The 12,322-nt window shown below is 52.2% G+C and overlaps 2 protein-coding genes across 3 annotated transcripts; one reads left to right on the forward strand and one right to left on the reverse strand.

Annotated features, from left to right (window-relative positions):
• Window positions 1–99: 99 nt before the first annotated feature.
• Window positions 100–4,893, reverse strand: LRRC46 (leucine rich repeat containing 46). Its single transcript, XM_059907939.1, is given in 10 exon segments — window positions 100–331; window positions 333–601; window positions 846–994; window positions 1,292–1,361; window positions 1,534–1,643; window positions 1,931–1,977; window positions 2,818–2,926; window positions 4,281–4,386; window positions 4,487–4,560; window positions 4,734–4,893. Coding segments are annotated over 9 exon segments (972 nt in total). The 5' UTR covers window positions 4,497–4,560; window positions 4,734–4,893; the 3' UTR covers window positions 100–229.
• Window positions 4,751–10,939, forward strand: MRPL10 (mitochondrial ribosomal protein L10). 2 transcript variants are annotated; one of them, XM_059907937.1, is made up of 5 exons: window positions 4,751–5,030; window positions 6,920–7,089; window positions 8,398–8,562; window positions 8,809–8,953; window positions 9,986–10,939. In XM_059907937.1, the coding sequence occupies exons 1-5, from the start codon at window positions 4,751–4,753 to the stop codon at window positions 10,240–10,242; spliced, it is 1,017 nt and encodes a 338-aa protein (XP_059763920.1). In that variant the 3' UTR covers window positions 10,243–10,939. The 2 variants fall into 2 exon arrangements, with proteins under 2 accessions (XP_059763920.1, XP_059763921.1); XM_059907938.1 differs by lacking the exon at window positions 4,751–5,030 and adding an exon at window positions 5,038–5,192.
• Window positions 10,940–12,322: the final 1,383 nt, after the last annotated feature.

A 12,322-nucleotide genomic window follows, 5' to 3' on the forward strand; every position in this document is an offset into this window, starting at 1 on the left:
TATTCTTTAGAATCAGGCTCTGTATTCCTGCCATTGTTTCTGGGTGCTTTTACTGACAGCTTCCCCTGAGATTCCCCCAAGTGACACGGAAGACACATGCAGGGCCTGGAGATACTTTATTGGGGACAGGCTCCTGCCACAGGCGAGGGCTCTGAGGGGGAGGGGAGACCCACTCCACTCCTCGTACCCCCGTGTTCCTGGGGCTTTGCTGATAGCGATGGGCTGCACTTCACTTCTTGATTCTTTTGGTCACAGTTTTGGTCGTGCTGGGGGCCCCAGCCGGAGAGGCCTTGGCGGCTGCGGCCACTCTTGACCCCCTTCCCTGCCTGAACAGTGCTTTCCTGGCTCCTGGAAGCCAGAAGGCATGGTTTCTTGGTGGCAGAGGAGGCTTGTGGCAAGGAGACGGGCTCTGGGGATGTCTCCTTCCCTTGCCTGGGAGTGACGGAAGGGCTTCTGTCCCTGGCCATGGGTGCCCCTGGCAGCAGTGGGGGGTCGGTGAGGGCGGGCCGCGTCTCCACCCTCAGTAGGTGCTCCAGCAGGGCTGTCCACTGCCTGTGCTCCTGGTGCCTGCTCATCTCCTGCCCCAGCTCCTTGAGGAAGCCTGTGAGGGGCCAGGACGGAGGGTGGCGGATGGAGCCCCGGGCTTAGCAGGAACAAACTCTCCCCTAGCATCCCTAATGGGGAGGAGCCTAAGATGGGGTGGGGAGGACGAGTCACCTGCATGCCCAGACTGGTCTGGCCCTGGGACCCCTTCCCCAGACACCACCGCTGTCTTAGCTTCTCCCAGATCCCACAGGGCGGGGGTGTGCTCTGGGGAGGCTGCAAGCCTTGGAAAGCAGGGTCACCTCGCTCTGAGCAGAACGGGCCTCTCAGCTCTGGGAACTCCTCGTCCTCATCGCTTGAGGCTTTATCCTCCTCGTCCGAGGTCCAGCGCTCTGCCACAGGCTGCCTGTCTAGATCCAGGAGCAGTGGCAGGGCTTCTGTCACCAGTTTCCTGCAGGGCAGAAAGAACAGAGGCTACCACCCAGGAGGGCACGCCTGGGTGTGGCGCCTGGGAGGATGCAGAGACACAAGCCACAGCAACCACAGCAGGAGGGGAGGTGTTCTGGAGCTGGAAGATAGGCCTGTGGTCGGGCCAGCCAGCTGAGGGCAGGCCCCAAGTGGAGTTATGGGCGGCGGAGGCCAAAGGGCGCCAACCTGAGCTGGAGTGAGGGTGGAGAAGGTGCCAGGGACGGTGCCCCCAGGTTTGCAGGCCATCACCCCTCTCTTCCCACCTTCACTTCCTCCTCACCTGTAGCCATCCTGGTTGGTGCAGCTGTTTCCAGTCAGGTTGAGGATGAGAAGGCTCTCGGGGAATTCATCTGCACGCAGCAAAGAGAGGAATAACGAGGTTCTCACACCCACCTTCCTGTCTAAAGCCACTGCCTCTTTGCACAGCCCCCCAGACCCCCGGAGGATGTGCCGATAGGCAAGCACAGGGAGGGAGGGCACCACCGGGAGTTATTCCATGAGCCAGGGCAAGGGCGTTCCTACCCAGCTTCAGTATTTCTATCAGGTTCTCAGAAAGGTCCAGAAACTGGAGGTGTGGGAGGTCGCGGAGGTTTTCCACCTGCCTGATTCGGTTTCCTGCCAGAGACAGGAAGCTGTAGGGGAAGGGAGGGGGAGAGACAGCTGAATCACAGAACAGCTGAAGCGGGGGACGGGGGCACCAGGCGTCCGGGGCCCCCCTGGCTAGGCAGCCGGATGATGAGTGGGGACACATGGCCTTCTGGGGTGAGGGAAGCAGAGCTAGGCTTGCAGGGTCCTCAGCTGACCAGCAGCTGGGCTTGGAGAGATCTGAGCCAGTTCTTTGAGGTATTACCAGGTTCCTCCCCTTCATCCTCCCTCTTCTTCCCTCCCCCCACCCAGCCTGAGCCCTGGCACCACGTACCGTAAGGAGGGGACGCAGGCCAGGTTCTCAATTCGCTCGATCTTATTCTGCAGGAAGAGACCGAGTTGGGGAAACCAAGCTGAAGTCAGCTGAATGGGGGGCCTTTTAAAGGGACAAAGCCCCAAGACCATGTCTACTCTTGAGGCTGGAGATCTGGCACTTTGGGAATGATCACCCCTCTTCTTGAACTGGTTGTCACTACCTTGGGATGATTTGCTTTCTCCAGGTGGATGGTTGAGGGCATAAACTTGGGGCTGGGCTAAACTTGATAAGTACCCTGATCACCCCACAACCAAAGAGTGACCTGGACATCAGAGAAGGAAACCAAGGGGAAACAGGGAAAGGGAAAAGGCTTTGGTGGTGGATTACACACACGGAGGGGACAGTGTACCTATACTACTTTGGTCTGTCAAGTTTCTGTGGGGAAAGTTTAAGGGATCTGGGTATATTCAACCTGAGGGAGGCTGGAGATCAACCAACCACCCACCCCCACTACCACCACCACCAAAAAGCCTTCAAGGTTCTGAAGGATGCAGAGGAATCTCGTGGTTCCTTCTTCCTTTTCTTCAAAACAGGAAATGGACTTGAGCTATATAACATGAGAGATTTGGGGCAGACACCAAGAAGGACTTCTAGAACAAGAGAGGTGTCTGACAAAAAAACAGTGACTCAAGAGCATGGTCAGCATCTCTTTTGGGTGGATTGGTCTTTCAATTCAAGATAATTCCTGATTCATCTGGAAACAGTTTCTATGAAGGTCTGCCTGCCTGAACACCAGTAAATGGGCAAGATGCCCTGGTTGGCTCCTTTCAGATTAGACAGACATGGCCCACAGGGGATGGAGTCCTCTCCACAGGGAGGAGGAAGGGCAGGAGGCAGGAAGTTACCCCTTGCAGATAGAGGCTGTGAAGATTCTGGAGGCCCTCTAGGTTCCTGATAGTGGTAATTCCCTCCCGGTCCAGGCGGACAGTCTGCAGTTCAGCAAGCGTGTGGAACCTGCACAAATGGTCAGCGGGGTTGGCTAACAGTGCCACTTCTGTGGTCTCTTAGGAGGAAGATGGAGGGGAGGGTGTTTCAAGGAGGGGGTGGATGGCTCAGTGACTGATCAGATGTCAGGGACACCTGCTTGACTCATGAGGCGGGGTCTAGATCGGGAACCTGGGTTGACTTGGAGACCTGGGTATCTTGTCAGTAGCACTGGGAGGGATAAGAGTGAGAGGTGAGTAAGGGTCCTTGGACTGGGAAACTGGGTGATGGCAGCTTATGGTTCCTGCAGAGGCAGGGGAAGACTTCCTCCAGCCAGCTTGGGTAGGGGAGGCAGGGGCTGGGACAGAGAGGAGACAATCTCTGCAGGAAGATCCTTCCTCACCTCCCTTCTGAGTGGTCCCGGAGGGAAGATCACTTGTTCCACCCACCCATTCATTAATCCCAAAACATTTACTAAGTGCCCATTAGAGACAAATGAGAGAGTCCCTGCCCATCACTACTAGGGAAGCTGGCCAAACATCTATGACAAGTGGATGACAGAGGCATGTGCAAGGGACTAAGGGAGTCCATGGATTATACACTGAATTCAGACTGGGGTGTTCAGGGAATGCTTCCTGGAGGAGGTGACATATGAGTAGGAGTTAGCCAGGAAGGTGAGGGGGGATAAGGAGAAGGCATTTCAAGCAGAAGGTATAGTATGTGCGAATCCAGACTCTCTTGAACTTTAATGTGCCCATGAATCCCTTAGGGGGTCTTGTTAAAGTTCAGATTCTGATTCAGTAGGTGGGCCTGAGATTCTTCATTTCTAACAAGCTCCTAGGTGATGCAGATGCTGCCCACCCGTCCCAGCACCACTCTGAGTAGCAAGGTGCTAAGATGTGAGAACACGGGGTCTTAGAGAAATCACACACTTAACGGAGAGTGGCAAGAAATAAGGCTGAAAAGGCAGCAGAGGTCAACTGAGGCTAAGGTGTTTGGATTTTATTCTGGAGGTACCAGGGAGTCAAGGAAGGTTCTATCAGATTTGTCATTTAAAAGGATCACTCTGGCAACAGTATAGGGTGCCTGGACTGGGGGTAGAGAGACTAATTAGGAGTTTGTTGAGAGGTGATGACTTATTTAAGACCCTTACTTAAAGCAATTGAGTGGGCATGGTGAAAAAGAAATAGAATGAAAAAAAAAAAAGAAATAGAATGAATTTTAAGGAGGGAGAATAGGTTGGACATTGCCACTGACTGAATGTGTGGAGTTAAGTAAAGAGAGGGACAAAGAAAGATAAGTTGACAAATTAGTAGAGCTCAGGGCACTGGTCATCCTGTGTGTTTCAATCTTCCAGCACCCCTTTCCTCTCTCATGCACTCACATCTTCTCTGACAAGTCCTCATCCTCAGGGAAGGCCAAGTTCCGCTTAGTGATAAGGGCTTCAGTAATGCACACACCGCCTTCCTCTGGACTCTGGGCAGGCTTAGCTGTGAAAAGAAGGGTCCAATTGTTACATTTCCTTATTCTTGGAGGCCTGACTCTACTGTTAGTCAATTGTTCTACCCAACATCCCACCTCCCTACTCACCTCCAGGCATGATCTAAAAGCTGCTGGCTTGGGGAGGGATTGGAACGAAGAGGAGCAGAGCAGCTTGGACAGCCCTGGGAATGGAGGAACCCAGGATGGTATGAGGAGAGAGAAGCTCAGAGAATTGGGGGACAAAGGAAAGGGGTTGATTCAGGGCAAATTGTTGGGGTGGCATAGAAGACGAAAGCAAATCGAAGTGGAGGGTCTGGAGTTTGAGGGGTGTATAGGGGCTTTACTGGCCGCCTACAGGGGGCTTGTAGGTAGATGGTGGCGCGTGCGGTTGGAAAGGGCGGTTGGAGGAGTCTAGCGTCGTTGCTAGGAGACTGGACGCCAGATGGGTCATCCGGGAGGGCGGGCTCGCCGGTGCCGGGCTCGGCGCATTCGTGTTGCTGCTCCAGCCGGCGGCTCCGCCCTCCGCTTCCGGCCCCGGGACTACCCACAACCCTTAGCTCCTTCCGTCTCGCTAGGCTCCCGGTCGTTCTTCCGGTGGCGATGGCTGCGGCCGTGGCTGGGATGCTGCGAAGGGGTCTCCTGCCCCAGGCGGGTAAGGAGCGGCCCACGTCTTCTCGGCGCGTTCCGGCCGATGCTCTCTACTCGTCTCCCTCCTCTACTACTAATCCCCTCCCGAAATCTCTGATCCCAGACACCTCCTGATGACCCCTGACCCCAGCTAGATCGCCGGCCTCCTTCCCCCATCTAATTTCCTGTGAGTCCAGACTCTAGTAATAACGACAACACAGCAAAAACGTCAGCGACAACCACAGTATTTATTCTCGACGCCCCAGTCCCCCTGCCTTGTTTGGGGTTTCTCTGGCCCACCACCCAGCTCTTTCTGCCTCCAGAGATTCCTTAAGGTCTCAGCTTAAATGTCATCTCAGGCCTTCCCTCGCCACCCTCCGCAAAGGGTTAAATTTCCCCTGTTAAATCTGTATCTCTCACCCTGTTTACTGACCCCTTCGCCTTATCACAATCTGTAATTTAGCATTTGTTTTATTTGTTGTTTTCTCTATTAGACTTTAAACTCCATAATGGCAGAACCCATGTTCATTCAGCATAGCCAGCATGTGGCATGGTGCCTGACATTAATAGGCATGCTATAGATATTTGTTGAATGCATGATTTTAAGTACGTAATATAGGTCAGGCACAGTGATAAGTACTTTACATGTATTATTTCATTTAAACTTTAAAGCGTCCTTTGAAGAAGGCATTATCTTCCCCTCTTTACAGATGAAGAAACTCAAGTTTAGACCAGTTGAGTGACTGGTCAAGGTCACAGCTAGTAAGTGGCAGAAGAGAGATTAAAATCTGGTTCCATGTGTGTCAATTATATCTCAATAAAACTGCAAAAATTTTTGAAAAATCTTGTTCCATCTGATCTAACTTAACAGGTTTTGTGGCCACTGGCAAGAAAACCTCTCACTTAAGCAAATCTCCATGCTCTCTGACTGTTAGAGCCACCTTCTGGCTGCACCTTTCTCTGAGCTCCCATTCCGGCCTTGGGAAGGGCTGAAAGTGGGAAGCTCTAGCTTGGGTCCTTTTGTTGAGCATGAAGCAGTTACCTTGGCTTAGGGCTTTCGAGTGGCTCCCTTGCCTTCTGAGGGGTGCTCTCCAGCAATGCCTGTAAACAAGAAGTGTAGAGAGGAGGGAGACTTGTTTGGGGGAGCTGTGAGGACAGTATAACTTTTCCCTCTTGCTTCAAATCATGGGGGAAGGAGCAATGCTTAGAGCAGTGGTTCTCACACTTAAGCCAGCATCAACATCACCTGGAGGGCTTGTTAACACTGTTTTCTGGGCTCCGCTCCAGAGCTACTGACTCAGTAGATCTAGAACGGGGCCCGAGAACTTGATTTTCTAACAAGTTCCTGGGTGATGCTGATGTTGGGTTGGGGAGGGGTGGTGGTGGTGCACACTTTGAGAACCACTGGCTTACAGCAGGGGTTGGCAAACTATGGTAGGGCTGGTCACCATCTTTCCTACATAGTTGTATTGGAACACAGCTACATCTGTTTGTTTACATATTGTCTATGGCTACTTCCATCATACAGTGGCAGAGTTGAGTAGTAGCGATAGGCCATATGGCTCTCAGACTTAAAATTTTTGTTTGGTCATTTAAGAAAACGTTTGCCCAGCTCTCTCCTCCTTTTTAAAATGTATTCAAAATACTTTCTCCTTTGTTCTCATTTTTTCCTTATCTCTGTGCATAAAGAGCTGGAGAAATGGGCGCCTCCAAGGATCAAGCACCTGAGCTAAGGTCACCAATTAAAGAGAAGAGAAGTTTCGGGGATTCAGGCTTTCTAGCAGAGTTCCTTGTCCCACTCAGTGCTGAGGCTAGCTCTGTGAACTCTGGTTGTCTGTGCCTAGGGGGTGGGTTTTGTCCATCTGGTGCAGACTGAGAGGCTGCTTCTCACCATATGGCCGTTTCTTCTCCCAGGCCAGCTGCCCACCCGCCAGCTTGTCCGCTATGGCTCCAAGGCTGTTACCCGTCACCGTCGTGTGATGCACTTTGAACGGCAGAAGCTGATGGCTGTGACTGAGTATATCCCCCCCAAACCTGCTGTCAACCCCAGATGCCTGCCGCCCCCTCCCAGACCCCCCCAGGAGGTAAGAAGCAGGCTGGGCATGTCGCCTGGTGGTGGGATGGTGGATTAAAGTGATCTTGTCTCTGTGGCCGTAATGAAGTAGCACTCCAGGACATGGTCATCCATGTCATTGCCTCCCCACTCTGACCCTGTGGTCCAGATACTTTCAAATGAAATCTGCACTTGATTCTGCGTCAGCTTTTTGGGCTCTGTGTTTGGACAGGGCTCCCAGATTTCCTTCATTCTTGTCTCCAGAAACGTGTGTGTGAAAGCTGTCCACACAGGCGGAGGTAGGAGAGAGCATCGCTCCCGTCTTGAAGCTTCCATGTTTTCTTAGAGGAACAATACGAGGTGTTTTGTCCTTGAAAAAGGACAGAAAGACCAGTGGAGAATTGGTAACTTCATGGTGGTTCTCAGCTCCACAAGTTCTCAACTTTGAGAAACACTGTCTTGAGAAAATGAAGTCTTGTGCTGTGAAAATACCTCCATTTTGAATTAACATTGCAAAAGAGTAATCTTGTATTTATAATTGGTAAAATAATTCAGCATGAGTACAGTGTCAGGGATAATTAAATGATTTTGACAGTATTATTATCAAAGTAATGTTCGCTGGGTCAGACTGCTGTCCAGTTCAAGGGGACTGAGCGTTCTCAGGTTTTAAAAACACTGCTCTAGGGAATTTCCTGGCAGTCCAGTGGTTAAGACTCCACGGTTTCACTGCCGAAGGCCCGGGTTCAATCCCTGGTCAGGAAACTGAGATCCCACAAGCTACACGATGCAGCCAAAAAGAATAATAACAAAAATTTTAAAATATATATTTATTTACTTATTTAGGCTGCACCTTGTCTTTGTTGCGGCACGTGGGATCTTCCTTGCAGCATGTGGGCTTCTTTAGTTGCGGCATGTGGATCTCTTAGTTGGCCGCATGCATGCAGGATCTGGTTCCCCGACCAGGGATCAAACCCAGGCTCCCTGCATTGGGAGTGCAGAGTCTTACCCACTGGACCACCAGGGAAGTCCCAATAAAAATTTTTTTTTTTTAATTTAAAAAAAAACCCTTGTGTCGAGGGCTGACTTTCAATACCAATAAAATTTTTAAAAATTAAAAAAATAAAAACACTGCTGTAAAGCCTGTGGTTATCAAATGGAAATGAAAGGATGGAGTGGGAGATAGAACATGTCTCTGAGAGTCAGGGGCCCAACTCTCCTGCCTGTACCCTGATCTTCGTTAGGGCATCACTGGAAGCTCCAGCGCCTGTCCCTGAGGGAGTAAGGGGTGTAAGGAGAAGGGGCATTTTACGTCCCCTTGGTCCTCCCTTTCTGACTGCAGGAGACAGGCCTCGTCCGGCTCCTCCGTCAGGAGATAGCAGCAGTTTTCCGAGACAACCGAATGATAGCTGTCTGCCAGAATGTGGCTCTGAGTGCGGAGGACAAGCTTCTCATGCGGCACCGGCTGCGGAAGCACAAGATCCTGATGAAGGTCTTCCCCAACCAGGTAGAGAACAGCCCCCTGGCGTGGGTTGCCCTCCCCCACCCCCATCTCAGACCCCAGCATCTCTCCCAAGATACGGCACTCCCGACTCCTGCCTGCCACGGCAGCCCTCCAGTCCGGGGCCTAATCTGTGATTAGGGTTTGAGGAGACGCTCGGCTTGAGCCCTCAGCCTGGTGTGGCCTGTGACCAAGGTGGGTGACTCTTTCTCCTACTCGACCCCAGTAAGCCCTTCTTTCTTGCTGTTCCAGATCCTGAAGTCCTTCCTGGAAGATTCCAAGTACCAAAATTTGTTGCCCCTTTTTGTGGGGCACAACCTGCTGCTGGTCAGTGAAGAGCCCAAGGTCAAGGAGATGGTGCGAATCTTGAAGAGTGTGCCTTTCCTGCCGCTGTTGGGTGAGCACGCACCCCTGCCAGTTGGGGGTGAGGGTGAAGGGGAGTGGGTGCTAGAGCAGCCTGGTGCCATCTTCAAGGCTTGTGTGGGTAAAACTGTGGACATGCTTGGAGGGGACACCCTCTCACGATGGAGCCTGCATCAGTAGCACCATTTGATGAGGGCTGCTTGTGTGTGTCACTCCACAGAGGGAAAGTTCAGACACCTTGAGTCTAGTAAGGGGGTAGTGGGTGTTGAAACCCACAAAGACAAAGATACTTAAAACAGACAGCCCGGGCTTCCCTGGTGGCGCAGTGGTTGAGAATCTGCCTGCCAATGCAGGGGACACGGGTTCGAGCCCTGGTCTGGGAAGATCCCAAATGCCGCAGAGCAACTAGGCCCGTGAGCCACAACTACTGAGCCTGCGCGTCTGGAGCCTGTGCTCCGCAAAAAGAAAGGCCGCGATAGTGAGAGGCCCACGCACCACGATGAAGAGTGGCCCCCGCTTGCCGCAACTAGAGAAAGCCCTTGCGCAGAAACGAAGACCCAACACAGCCAAAAATAAATAAATAAATAAACCCCAAAGTTAAAAGAAACAAACAGCCCAAGTGAAGGGTGCTGAGGGACAGTGAGCAATGTTTCCTAGACTCCCCTGAGGCCGAGAATCCCTGGAGGTGCTTCTTGCAGAGAATACTGATTTCACAGGTCTGTGTTGGGGGGCAGGAATCCGTGTTTATAATACAGACTCTCCCACCCCGCGCCCCCGCCCCAAACACACACTCCATGGTTTTTCAAGGAAGTTTAGGAAACAGTGACTTAGTGGGGGTTGGACCAGGTAGATGTATTATGTAAGGGTTTTCTAGGGAAGAGTTAGGAAGGAAGGGAGGGGATTGATCTGAAACAGTGGGAATGGGGCAGGGCACAAGTGGGAACCAGATTTGGGGGAAGGCTGGGAGGTAGAAAAGGGCAATGGAGAGCAAATTCCTAGGGTTGGACCATTGTTTTTGGAGAAGAAAAGCATTTGTGGGAGCCTTGCTGATCCTGTGTTCTTCCAGGTGGCTGCATTGATGACACCATCCTCAGCAGGCAGGGCTTCGTCAACTACTCCAAGCTCCCCAGCCTGGCCCTGGTGCAGGGGGAGCTGGTAGGAGGACTTACCCTCCTCACGGCCCAGACCCACTCCCTACTTCAGCACCAGCCCCTCCAGCTGACTGCCCTGCTGGATCAGTACGTCAGACAGCAACACGAGGAGGACCCTGTCGTGCCAGCCAGTGGGCAGCCGGATCCTCCCGACCCTGTTCCGGACTCGTAGCCAGCCTCTTGTACCCAGCCTGCCCATAAATACACTCTGCCCGTTGGCTGTCGGAGATACGGGGAACTTGGGGTGGGGAGTGGCGTTTGTTACCTGGCTTTCACTGACAAAGATCTCTTCTAGTACATGGCAACCCAGAGATGCAGAGGGATCCCGTTTCAGAATGGAGGCGGCTCGTAGTCACTGTCTTTGTCCCTAGTTTTCCCAACTTGGGACCTGATAGCAGCGGTCTCTTTCCGCTCTCCAGGTCCAAGGCGGAGAAGCCTTTGGTTTCTGTGTTCACTGTCCCTTGCTGCACGCGCCTCCCAGCCTATCCCCTCGTGGCTCCAATGTGCCAGAATAGCTCAACTGAGTAATTAGTTGTGCTGAGAGTGGCATCTATTGAGAGCCTACTATGCCAGGCTCCCTTTACATGTGCTAGATCCTGTATTTCTCACATGTTATCCCCATTTCACAGAGAGGAAGACTAAGGGGAGGAGAAGTTAAATAGCCCGCCCAAGGTCATGCTGTTGGTGAGAGGCAGCACAGGGACTGAACCAGGCTCTTCCTGCTCTGAAGATGCTGCCCTGGTTTTCTACACTAGAGCTTTTTCATTAGGGTCCCAAGTGTGCTTGGGTGTTAATTCTGCGCCCTCGGGGTGTGCCATGTCGTGGAAAAGTTGGGAGCACTGCTTTATGATAAAGTGAAATGCATTTTACTTACTGTGTTTTGCTGTTGACAAGCTTATCCTCCCTGTAGACTTATTCCCAAGGTCATCTCTGACTCACTTCCCTTCCTAGAAAATCCTTCCTCTTCCCATGTCCAAGCCTGTTACCTCCCTGTACCTGCTCCCACAAATGGCATTGCTTAAGTGCTTGTCCTTTTGAAGGCAGCTGCCCACTTTGTCCAGTATCTGACACATCCCAGGTGGTTCAAAACGAAAAAGCTGGAACTTCCCTGGTGGCGCAGTGGTTAAGAATCCGCCTGCCAATTCAGGGGACACGGGTTTGAGTCCTGGTCTGGGAAGATCCCACATGCTGCGGAGCAACTAAGCCCGTGTGCCACAACTACTGAGCGTGCACGCTAGAGCCCGTGCCACAACTACTGAGCCCACGTGCTGCAACTACTGAAGCCCGCGCACCTAGAGCCCGTGCTCCGCAACAAAAGAAGCCACTGCAATGAGAAGGCCGCGCACCGCAATGAAGAGTAGCCCCCACTCGCCGAAACTAGAGAAAGCCCGCGTGCAGCAATGAAGACCTAACGCAGCCAAAAATAAAATAAAATAAACTTATGGAAAAAAAAAAAAAAGCTGAGGGAAAGCCAGGATTCTGTTTTAATAAGGGCGTCTGGGGACTCTCGAGTAGGAGGCCTCAACCAAGTCTCAGGGGACTGGAGGTTTTTAATGGAGAGGGGCTGTATGACTAGAAGCCTGCCCTTGTGCTTGATTGGAGCGCATTCCGGGTGGACACGGGTGATGCGGGGAGTTGGTTGTTGATCATTGCTCTGGGACTTGGAGCAGTGCCACAGCTTCCTTAGTCCTGGGCAGACACTGCTCTGGCAATGATGATCTGCAGCAGCTTTTCCTTCCCTGGTTCAGGACCAACTTTCCACAGTGCCCAGCTCTGTGCCATTCGCCCAGGGATGCTCAATCAATAGGAATTGAATTAAAAGGCCCCTGAGGCTCCTGGATGCCAGAGCTGGTCTGGCCAGTGCTGCCCAGTGCTCTTCCTGACTCCCAGAACCCTGCCAGGTGCTAACAACGCCCTGGGGTGGCAGGGACAGTGCTGAGGTTCTGAACGGAACGGAGAGCAGGCATCTCCTGAGAGATGTGTAAGCCAAGGCCCATGGGACAGCTGGTTGGGGAAGTGGCCTATGTCATATTGGGAATCAAAGAAGAACCTCGAATTGCATCCTTCGCCTGCTGGCGTTGCCTGAAGCCACAGCATTAAACCCATTTCTTTCCAGAAAGTGGCTGCACTGCACTTAAACCTGTCAGTCCAGTTCACATTCATTTGAATGAATTCTAGACCTTTCTCAAGAGCTAATTTTTAATTAGAATTGAGCAGCTGGACACAGTACTCCAGCAGAAGGGCAAAGGTAT

The sequence above is a fragment of the Balaenoptera ricei genome, chromosome 20 (genome assembly GCF_028023285.1).
Source record: "Balaenoptera ricei isolate mBalRic1 chromosome 20, mBalRic1.hap2, whole genome shotgun sequence".
NCBI lineage: Eukaryota > Metazoa > Chordata > Mammalia > Artiodactyla > Balaenopteridae > Balaenoptera > Balaenoptera ricei.

Excerpts from the sequence above, each read along its gene's own strand:
- MRPL10 (XM_059907937.1), top strand. The coding sequence starts at position 4,751 with ATGGTGGCGCGTGCGGTTGGAAAGGGCGGTTGGAGGAGTCTAGCGTCG. Across the intron at positions 5,031-6,919 it reads GGGTCTCCTGCCCCAGGCGG|GCCAGCTGCCCACCCGCCAG; the intron begins GTAAGGAGCGGC and ends TTCTTCTCCCAG. Across the intron at positions 8,954-9,985 it reads GCCTTTCCTGCCGCTGTTGG|GTGGCTGCATTGATGACACC; the intron begins GTGAGCACGCAC and ends GTGTTCTTCCAG.